The sequence below is a fragment of the Gymnoscopelus microlampas genome, assembly GCF_963454915.1.
Source record: "Gymnoscopelus microlampas genome assembly, chromosome: 12".
NCBI classification, from domain to species: Eukaryota; Metazoa; Chordata; class Actinopteri; order Myctophiformes; family Myctophidae; genus Gymnoscopelus; species Gymnoscopelus microlampas.
The window spans coordinates 28,693,377-28,704,793 of NC_139949.1; the positions used below are offsets into that span (position 1 = coordinate 28,693,377).

Sequence of the window (11,417 nt, forward strand, 5' to 3'; positions counted from 1 at the left end):
GATGTACTTGTCCACAGGCACCCGGTGTATGTGGACAAATATAATATGGGGGTCGATGCCATAACAATGTTTGAGAAACACTGGTTTAAACAACATTCAGGAAACAAGCCCAAATAAGAACTTAACTTTAGAAACAAGCCCAAGCCTTACAAGTAACTTACAGAAAAAGCACAGTGTGTCACTTATAAGAAGCGGACATGGCAATACTGCCAGTGCGCTTGCGACCTACATGCTTGGTTATCTACCGCCATCTACTGGCCAAGTAAAATAAACACGGCGATACTGGATGTGGTGGCAGGTTGAGACTGAGACGTTGAGAGCTTGCCTTGTAGTTCGGCTATTTTCACACTATTTATCTGTGGAACTGAGTCAGACTAAATGCAATGCTCGCCAGGGTGGGGTGGGGTGGTGGTAATGACCTGAAAAGTTTGGGAACCCTTGTTCGGCTTAACTTCTAAAATACTCTTGCATCATGACAGAACTTTAAGCTGCTTCAGTTCTTGGCTCTTTTACTATTCAAAAGGGACTATCTATCATCTTGTCCCGTGACCCCAAGCTGTTTTTGCATCAAAGTAAATGGATTTGTACTTAGTGAGGTTTACCACTGACCCAATGTATAGCCATTCTATTCACTTTAAACTGAGGTTTCTAGATATTTTAAAATATTTGAGATAGTCGTTTAGTATAAAAGCACAGTACAATTTTATAATGCATATTAATAAATATTCTTTATTTAGTAAATTTTGCACATTGCGCTCTTAACATCACACCCAATTCATAATATAAATGGATGTTTATTCTTTGTAAAATCTCTATATTTAGAATTTCTGTACACATTTATTGGTACAACTTTTATCACTACATGAAGTGTCACAGAAGAAAGACAAAATGGAAAAGAAAAACAAAACAAAAATAAGACTACTAAAATATATCCCTAATGTCACAGCTTGCAAGTTTGATTACCAAATTCCATTGTGCCCTTTACCAACAGCCCTACATGAGACCAACAAATAACAAGGCTTTGTCAAAAGGAAACATAACAGGGTTGGAAGGTGGGCAAGAAAAGCATGTGTGCGCAAGTGAGAAAAGAGATGAATAGAAACTAAGAATCACATTTAATTTAATTCAAACAAGTTAAGAAATAGCTGAACGAGATACCCAAATGTACTTCTGATTTTCTTTCACTAAAGGCGGTGCAGCAGTGGTCATGAGTGTTTTCCCATTCGACGATTTGATGAGTGCAGCTACTATACTTTATCACTAGCAGTGGCTAGTCATTCAACACCACAGGCTGGCTTACTCTGCTCAGTGGCACGGCAGTAGTTAGTGAATTTGTCTTTCAAATGCTGACGGTACAGGTCACGGTTGTTGTAGAAGGACTTGTTACTTTCAACAAATGCCTGGATTTCATCCTGTGATAGCCCGTTCTCCTCAGCCGATGTCACTTCAGAATCCTCCTGTTTCAAGAATGTATTCATATCATATCACAGGGGGGGGGGGCACTTATATGAAGTACAAAGATAAAAAATCAAAATCATGAAATATACATATACTTTATATTTTAAAGCATAAGCATTTTTTAAATATTTTACTAACCAGAAGCTCCATCAGACTTTTCTTGGCATCTACCTGGCCACACATGTTTGCATCTGGAGGCCCAAGATGATGGCTGAGGTTCTTCTGATGCTGTGCCCATGGTAACTGAGGTGAAATGCTATCAAAAGTGATGCCACACAAGGAGGAACACGCTTCTTTATTTCGGCAAGGGTGTGATGCTGTCAGACTGTGTTCCCTTGTGTTCCCATCTGTCTCACAAACTTCAGCTGTTTGTCGCTGTAAGACAACAGGAGTAGGGCAACGGGAGACATTTCAATGAGACATTTAAAAAAGGTAGGGCAACAGATAGGACAACTTCAGAAATGGACATACTAGTGCATATGTAGACTACACTATCAGTTGCTTCTTAATGTCTTTAAGACAGGTCACACATTGTAGATCCTGTAGCGATACATACTGTAGAGCTCACTAGCTGATATGTCCTCACCTGATCATTACATAAGACTTTGCCCTTTCTTTTCTTCTTTTTAATTTTGCACTTAGTGTTTTCTTCAGAGTTCGCCCAACACTCCACACAGCTGTCCACTCCATCCTCCTCCTTATCTTCTGCACAGTGGTGGCCATTTGTGTAATCTATTTTGAATGAAAAAGAAAACAAAACAAAACAATTTGTGAGAAATAATTACTTAATTTTGGTTTTGTGACAAGTTGAAGGTGTTCAACAGTGCTTGGCAACGTGTCGTCACCACGGTGGGTTGGAGTCAATGTTAAGTCAACCCGTTTAGCAAGCTTTAGGAATGCACTGCGGATTTGTAGCGGAAGTTGAGAGTTGTGTAAGTCCCGGGAAAGACGCACTGTGATTGGCCAGTAGTCACTTTGAGTGTCATTTGGGGCAAACGCAGTCCCCACAATATCATTTACTATTCTGTGCCTATCGGTAGATACCTCGGACGGGGCTGAGTAGCCTCAAAGCGAACTTCGCAACGTTCGACACGGCAACTCGCGCGCTCGGTGGTGCCTCTCGTGGCTCAAGTTCGGTTGAGATTGCGCCCCTCCGTCGCGGTTCGGTCCAAAACTATACTTTATCGGCGAAAAAAAGTAGTCCGCGGTTGTTGGTGCCGAGATTGGGTATTTGGGCTGTATTAGAATGTGACGTCCTAACTCTTCTAATGTAGAAGAGCAAAGTCCCTGCGCGGGCGCCTGCGCCTCCCTGCGCTACAAATCCACCGTGCACTACCACATCTAGCACCCGTTTATGCCCCACCAAGATGTCCGCGCTACCAAATTACACTTGTTGACGCCCCCTTCAGGATTTTTTGCTACGCACTATATGACTGACCTGCTTCATCATGGTTGCAGATTCCCTCAGTGCAGCCGACATCAGAGCCCACTCTTGAGCCCGTCTCACTGCCTTCCATGCTTGAGGAGTAGCCACAGTCACTACCATTGCAGTTGGGAAACAAACCTAGACAACACATGGGTGGGTGGGAAATCCTTTTCACTTTCGATAATCACCACACAGACACTCACACAACCTCAAAAAATAAAATGTGGGGATAATGGAGAGGCAATTAAATTATCCTGTTGTTAGATGAACATTGATACCTTTCTTTACTGGAGTTGAGGCCAGGATTGTGCGGTCTGAGCAGTTACAGGAAGTGCTTCCATTGACAACAATAACCTCCCCAGCGCTGACCTCTTCTTCCTCCTCCTCCTCCTCTTCATCCTGGCTACCACAGGCATTGCAGGTGCTCACCACAGACTCAAATGAACCCTACAACACCACATACCATTCGGATGACAAACAGCAACAGGCAAGGGTGTGAGATAACCGGACATGAAGTCAAATGCTAACTAGTTGAGAGTTACAATAGAATGTGTCTTTGTATGATATTATTGCTGTCCAAAACTGTTACTTTTCAGAAAATGGAAAAAAGAACCTGTGTTCCAATGGATCCAATGTAGTATTTTAGTCACAAGCTTGTTAATACTTTTATTGGTTCAATATTTATAAAACCCACAGACACTTAATTACACTATGTGGAGCAAATTGGAAGTAGGAGAACAGAGAAGACTACAACGCATGCAGGGGCAGATTCATTACCTCAGCCAGACTCTTTTCCTTCTCCTCCTCCTCAGGTTCCTGCTTAGTCAAGTCGAAACCACACTTGTTCTTGCGACGGTTCTTTCGCTTTTGTCTTTTCTTCTCTTGCTTCAACTCTTTCACCCTCTCCTCCTCAGAGAGCTCCTCAACAAGCTGCTCCAGTCGGCTGAACCCCTGCATCTTCTCCACAGCCATCTGGATCCATTGGGGTTAAGACGCATTAAGTTACACACCGAATCACAACACAATGACTCATCCAATGTAACCATTTTATCGGTCATTCACAGGCTTAAACAGTATGTACCTCAAAACTTTTGCGCAGTGCATCAATTCCCAAGTGGAAGAGCATCTGCCATGTCTGCTCCTCAGCCCTCAGTTTCTGCCAGATCTTGTGCAGCCGTTCATAAAGGTGGATTCCTAAACAGGTTAGGACTTCCTCTTGTGCAATGTCAATCGTCTTGGCATGCCTTTCTCTGCGTCTAACAAAAAGACATTCATCAAAAACTTGACTGCTTGAAACTACCAACAGGCACAACAGAATTGTTGCATTCAAATTAGCCTCATTAACGTAGTGCTCATTCAGAACCGATTGTCAAGTATGAGGTTCACACAAGGACAACTGTTTTGGCATTTGGTGCAAATGCAACCCAACAAAACAATTAAAGCAGCACCACTGACAATGTACAATGACAAAGATAAATAGTACACAGGATATTGTGTAACAAAAATGTACAACCGTAGATTAAAACAGCTGTAGCAGGAATGCCAGCAGTGCACTTACTCATAACCCCCTGCAAACTCAGGCTCAGCCCGGCCGAGGAGGTGGGCAATGAAGTCAGTCTCACAGCACACATGGACATGGCGTTCATGGGGGCAGCAGCAGAGACCCTCATACAAAGCAGCGCAGTAACCCTTCTCCTTACTACAGTCCAACTCCCCCACTAAGATGTTGTATGCCCTAAGTACCTTATTCTTGCAGTCCGTGCAAAATCTGTGGATGACAACATAAACATATTTTAACTATTTTCTCTTAAACGTAAATTATCACCAAAGGCATGATGTTCATTTCAGTTCATCGTCTACCAAAACAACATTTATGATGCACATATTGACAGACTGTAAGAGGAGTAGATACATAGAGTTACATTGTCAGTCAAAAACAATGGATGATTATGTAATGGAATTTTATTTAATAACCCCCTTAAACTTAGCAAAAATATATATACTCATTAGATCAAGATGTCAAAACGCATGAATCAAATGTAAAACTCTATATGCCTTCAAAACTATTTAATTAAACAAGTAGTCAAAAATACATTTGCACCCCTTCCTTATACTGAATCCACAAATAGGAAAGGAAAGCAAATAAAGGGACTTGGAAATCAAGTAGTATTAGTAACAACACATCACCTGTGTTTGCGCAAGTATGTCTCCAGAGTTTCTAGGAGACAGGCACTATCGATGAGGACCACCTCATCTCTGCACTCCTGTGACATCAGCTCCCATACATCCATCCAACTTCCCCTGTTAACAAAACCCACAACTATGAAAACACTGGCATCTACACTGACAAACGTCACCTCTTATCAAGACAATCAGCAGCACTGCCACAGACCAATCAACTTCACAACAGTTCTTTGTGAGTTCCTTAACAGACCCCAACTTCTACCTTTAAAAAGGTGAAAATGTAAATGTAGTCTTAATGTACAAAATAGAAATGTACCTCGTCTAATCATTTAACTTAAAATGATACAAAAGCCAATTCACAATGTCCAGACTCAGACTTTGAAGCATATTACATCTATGGTATAGGCAACACAAAATATATTCACTATCACATGATATTAAAAAACCTTTAATAAAAATTCCAACAAAGTGATGCTTTCGCCATACTTTCAACAGATACTTAGGTAGGACAACAGTTAGCATTCTCATGAAAGTGTTCGTATTTAAGTTTCGCATCATGAGATTCAATATGTGCTTTTATACACATGGGATGCATAGCAAGTGCTACCGTGCTGGTAGCAATTATGAAGTATTATAATACTTGACATTATAAGTCATTATAACATGCTGTATAATGTGTTATGATTGCATTATACGTTGTTATGAATATTTACAACTGTAATCATCACGTGTTATAAGCATAATACAATGCAATTATGCTTGAACTTAGAAGTCATTATAATAAGCTTTATAATGTGTTATGGTTATGCTTATAAAGCATTATGATTATTTATGAGCTCTTATACATATTATACAGGGTTATGAGAAGATTATAATGCCTTACAAGTATGTGTATAATGCGTTATACACATGGGATGCATAGCAAGTGCTACCGTGCTTTTTTTCAAAACAGTTATGTGCAGTGTTGGGGTAACGTGTTACAAGTAATGCCTTTACTGTAATCGTAATACGTTTTGGGGTAACGGAGTAACTTAACACATTGCAATTAGAGTACTCTGTTACCTTTTCCAAAATACCTTTTCCAAAATGTTACTTCGTTACAAACGGCAGCCGTTTCCTGCTAAATTAACAAGCTTGTCTCTGTCAACAGAGACTTGCACAGATGTTACACGAAAATCACTAGATGGGCAATTGCCCCCTTTTGTGCCCATATATGGAGCCGACTGATTTGTTTGCGCCTGATGATGAAGACACGACGACACATTGACGTTAGACAACAGAGTCCATATTTGGGCATAGCGCCATTGGGAACTCCTTATATGGTTATATGGCCGAGTCATAGTGACATGAGCGTGACAACGTTGTCCGTCCGTCGGTCCGCCCATTAGTACTCTGTGCCGGTGAGTAAGCTGCCCAATACAATATGCATTTTGCATGAATGAATGCTTCCAATTGTGAGTGGGTTTAAATGTACCCTCTACACAAGAACATCCTGGAACTTGTATAAGAGCTGATGTAGCAGTCTGATAATGAAAGAAAGACATTACTCACCCCAATGGCTTGGGTTTGTGCGTGTCTAAGGAGTGCAACTGACATCGCTTGTTCTTTTTGCTTTTTGGGATAGCATCAATCATGTCATTCAGCTTTAACCTATAGAAACAGAGACAAACATTGAATAGGCTATAATGGATAACACTATGACACAGTTTTCTTAAAGGGTGTAAGCAGTTTTCTTACAGGGTGTAAGCTTTGTAGTAACTGATGCTGCAACAACATGGCTAATCTTTTACTATTGGAGAATCTTAGAATAACTAGAAGGATTCTTCTATGCAGTAGGGCCTCAAATATAGATGATTTTCTTAGCGATATTCTATCCGTTTCTTTTATGATTCATCTGGAAGAACTTTTGTTATAAACCCTTTTGTTTAATATCAACAAATCAATAAAATAATCGATTAAGTCAATTATTCCAAGTACTGTAACTTTATGGTCCATTTAAAGAAAGGTAGAAAACATGTGATATCTCACAAGTACTCAAGCAGAAGAATAATGACTAATATTTGGACAAACAAAAGAGACAGATGAAGGTTAAGTGTTGAAATGCTGCGATATCCATTCAAAAGACAATTTTTTTCCTGATGTTTCTGACTTTCGCAAAGTTTTAGGTTGAACGCTAAGTTTCGGGTTGGACTGAGCCTTGGAAATACAGCCAATCAAGACCAGGCTACTACATTACTGAAACTCACCCATGGAAGTAGAAAAGAGTGTACAGTTGCTTTACATCTTCCAAACAGGCCTTGGTGACAGAGAGCATGCTTGTGGACGTCACAGTGAGAGGCTCTAGGGCAGGGTTCCCAGACTCCACCAACTGGGAGAAGAGGCGCTCCACGCTCCGTCTGCAGCCCACACATGGCACCAGCTGGGATAGTGCACTGAACACCTCTCTGGACGTTACCGTCATAGCAACGTTTAAGTCTTGTTGTTTCAATTTAGAGAGGTACTAGGAGGGGAAGACATGAGACGTACCAGTTATGACTATTTATAGAAGACATGAAACCTCTCACACATCGTGTTGGAGGTATACTGATTACCAGTTCATCCATTATCAGCTCCAATATTCTCTCTTTTCCATGTTATCAACATTGACTGTTTGGGGCAGATATGCTGGCCAAAAACATCTCCTTTTACGATGTAAGAGCGTGGACTAGCTAACACCAACTCAGGACTCTTGAATCGCTGCCCTCCACACCCTCCCGTCTAGCATCAGGTCTTCTCTTGAGCTCTGCAGTGTTGTTAGCTGCCACGTGTCACGCCGCAGTGTGTCTACACATGTTCATTTAGATGCGGTTGTTCCCCTTTCTTAAATTAAAAGTCATGATAAAGCTTCTTACCTGGGTAAAGGTTTTTAATTGAGAGCCATTAATCTGGTGGCTGTCAGCTTCCATGGGACTGTCCGAAAATTCCATCACCATCTGAAAACAAAAGTGTGGGTGTGGGGTCAGCATCTCATGCATTCAACATTGCTGAAGTTAAGCATGTCTACCAAACTTCACCAAAAATGTCAGCAAATATGCCCCCTCTCTCCTCTTATTCATTTTTGGAATGACTACAACAGTTTATATTTTTAATTATCCACCAAGAGATAAGATACTCGAATTGAGATATCATTTGTCAAAGTGTCTGTTTACCAGTCACTTTAACAGGTAAACAATAATGACTTCAAGGTCCTATTCCATCTAGGTCCTATATTCCATCCAACCTACAGTACTTACTTGGCATATAAAAGAGAGAGTGGCTGGTGAACTTTAGGATGCACTGTAGATGACCAAAAAGGCCTTTGTCCTGCATATTGTATATAAGCATTGTAAGGATGTGCAGCCCCTGTAAGTCTTTTACCAAATACTCGTCGTTTAAACTATTATTTATTAAAATATAATGGTTAGCACAAGTTGAGCTGTGCATTAGAAAACTATCCTCCGTCTTTCTCACTGGTGCGGCAGTCAAGGCAAAAAGTCACATAAGAGCAGAGAAGGACTAGCCCACAGGATTAAAGAGATCAGACTATAGTTTTTGGTTGCACACAGGGACTATTGTCAGTGCATCACTGCACTGACAATAGTCTCTGTCTAGACAGAAGTGTTTACCTTACTACTAGTCTGTACAGCCCTCAATCTTTCCATGAAGACTTTAATATGCAACCAAGACCTATAGTTTGATCTCTTTATTCCTGTGTGCGAGTCCTTCTCCGCTCTTAATTAAAATATATACAGTATAGACATTTCTTATTACTCAAATTACTGGTGTATGTCAATAAAATGTTGCTTTTAACAAGCATAAATACACAATGCCAATTAAATATTATGCCACCGTGAGATTCTAAACTTCAGTCTATGGGTTACTAGGTTTACTCATGACTTCCTTTTTACTGCAGGTGATAAAAACTAGTCAGTAAATCTAATTGTCGTGGCAATGCTTCACTTACAGAGGTGGGTTCATATGCACACAAAATATGACCAAAAAAAGCCTTCTATAATATTTGATTAATTGAAAAAGCAATCGCTATGAAAATAATCGACAGTTGCAGCCTAGCCTTGGCTCAAGATTATTATAGATGTATTTGATCAATTTTGACAATTGCATATCATATACGAAAGTAAAAGTCAGACTCAGTAAAATACATCTATGATGATAGTCTTGATCCAAGGCTAGTTGCAGCCCTACTCCCCTGCAATCAGTGCATTTGACCTAGTGTCCTAATGCATGCTGAAGTGGTAAACTTAAGCCATGACTGTGGTGGTGACACCCACTGAGAATGATACAGAAATGTGTTCTTACAGTGAGACTATCATCAATGTATAAGGGAATCTGCCTGGCAAGGAATGGGAAGTCTTCTTCCCCGTCCCTGCAAACCGCAACCAGACGTGCCATGTCTTCCTGTGCAGCAGTGCCTGTACAGAACGTTACACACAGAGGAACTCACATACACAGTGCCTGTACAGAACGTTACACACACAGAGGAACTCACACACACTGACATTTACTGAGGCTACAACATTATGCTCCTTTATTACAGCTCACTTCAACACGCTGTGGCTGCAAAATATAAAGCCCTTTTTTTTTACACGCAATTGTTAAAAAATGCAACAAGATCAATGCATTTATAAATCAAATTAAGTGATTCCGTGACACAGTTACGATTACACGTTAATCTTGACCCAGATTTAGCTAGCTAGCAAACTAGCTAAAGGAAAAGACAGCAAGAGGATGACATTTTAGTCAAGTCTTCATACTAGACTTAACCATATCAATAGGTTACAACCATTGGTCCTTGAGGGGGTTCCAGGTAGTCCCAGGCTAAATTATGGAGTTGGTAACCAAATGGACCCTTATAGATCTTTAACTCTTGAGTATAAAATGAAACCACTTCATTTTACGCTCTCAAGAGTTAAATTATTGTTAGACATCTGCATTACTTAATTTGCAAGAAGTCTAGTCTACACAATTAGACAATGTAGAATTATTGTCATTTTGATCAACGTTTGCCCGTCATCTCTCCTATGGTACCAACATCAATACAGCATGGAATTGTGGACAAAATCGTATCCAACGACAACAAAATATTCTATGTTTTGGGTCTGAGAGTCTAAATCAAATGCCGAATAAATAATGGACCTTGATGTGAAAAGGGTTGAATAAAAAAAACACTGGGTTACAAGGGCAGGGTTCACTGCTAGCTTATTTTGGCTATAAAGTTAGCAATACCAGAAACTATATCCTCAGTCAGCTGGCTAGCTGACATTAGCTTGCTAACTTCATTAATATATTTAAGTAGAGATGTATATTACAAAAAAGATAAGAAATTGCAATATTCGTGTCGTGCCAAATAATCACTATTTAGGCCAATGAAATGATGACATTGGCTTTACAGATTATTTATCTCAATGGCGATTCAGTGTGAGCCCTGACAGTCCTTGCAAACTTAGCTAACTGCTAAGTAGTTAGCATTGCTATGTTACCTGGCTAAGCGTTAGCAGGAAGGCTGGCAGAGAAGCTAATACAAAGTTATACTGACTGCGCTTCAGTGACTTTAAATGTAATCGCATCTACAATTTCCGTTTGTTTAACATTGACCACACTTATACAAACTACGGAGAGCGAGTAACCGTATTTGTTAATTGAACTCCGTCAATGTAGTTAACTCACCCGCCGTCGAAAGTTGATGATTTTAATACAAAACAAACAAGTGCGACAGAGTACAGCAGCTTACTGGCTAACCTTTAACCTCGAGACGTAGGCGTATCAGCCAGTGTTGCCAGGTTTTGAGAAAGAAAGCCCAAAAGCAGCAACGCAATTTAAGTCTTAGGCCACATGAGATTGAAAATAGCCTATCTAAAATATTGTATGTCTGCTATTTAAAAAAAATCTTGAAGAAAATGGGAAGAATTTGGAACATTTTTAAAACATTTTTAATTACACAAATCTTGTATGGGGGTCCCTCTCCTCTCGCATAAAATATTTTCAGATGGGGTCCGCTGCAGACAAGTACATATTCATTTGGGGGGTTTCCTTGACCTGAAAATATTTGAGGACCACTGGTTAGACAGCAATTACACCAGATTAGAAGCAACTACACTTTAAGCAACAAGCCCAAAAAAACGCAACTACCAATATTTACAAGCGCCAAAGCCAAAGTTGCTTATAATAAGCAGACATGGCAACGCTGCGTACCAGCTGACTTTACGTGAGTGAACCAAGTCTGATCGTCGTACAACGGTGTCGCGTGCCAAAATTTGCAGATCTACAAGCTGAAGCTCACAGGGCATCATGCATGCATATTATATTAAAACAT

The 11,417-nt window shown here is 40.2% G+C and overlaps 1 protein-coding gene across 2 annotated transcripts; it reads right to left on the reverse strand.

Moving 5' to 3' along the window:
* Positions 1-707: 707 nt before the first annotated feature.
* On the reverse strand, positions 708-10,870 carry ggnbp2 (gametogenetin binding protein 2). Of its 2 annotated transcripts, none has more exons than XM_084074051.1 (14): positions 10,772-10,870; positions 9,404-9,516; positions 7,960-8,040; positions 7,315-7,568; positions 6,620-6,718; positions 5,072-5,185; positions 4,443-4,652; positions 3,966-4,140; positions 3,662-3,856; positions 3,163-3,331; positions 2,897-3,022; positions 2,045-2,190; positions 1,597-1,833; positions 708-1,457 (listed from the first exon to the last, which is right to left on the reverse strand). In XM_084074051.1, the coding sequence occupies exons 2-14, from the start codon at positions 9,494-9,496 to the stop codon at positions 1,275-1,277; spliced, it is 2,082 nt and encodes a 693-aa protein (XP_083930177.1). In that variant the 5' UTR covers positions 9,497-9,516; positions 10,772-10,870; the 3' UTR covers positions 708-1,274. The 2 variants fall into 2 exon arrangements, with proteins under 2 accessions (XP_083930177.1, XP_083930176.1); XM_084074050.1 differs by having other exon boundaries at positions 2,045-2,193.
* Between the last annotated feature and the right edge of the window lie 547 nt (positions 10,871-11,417).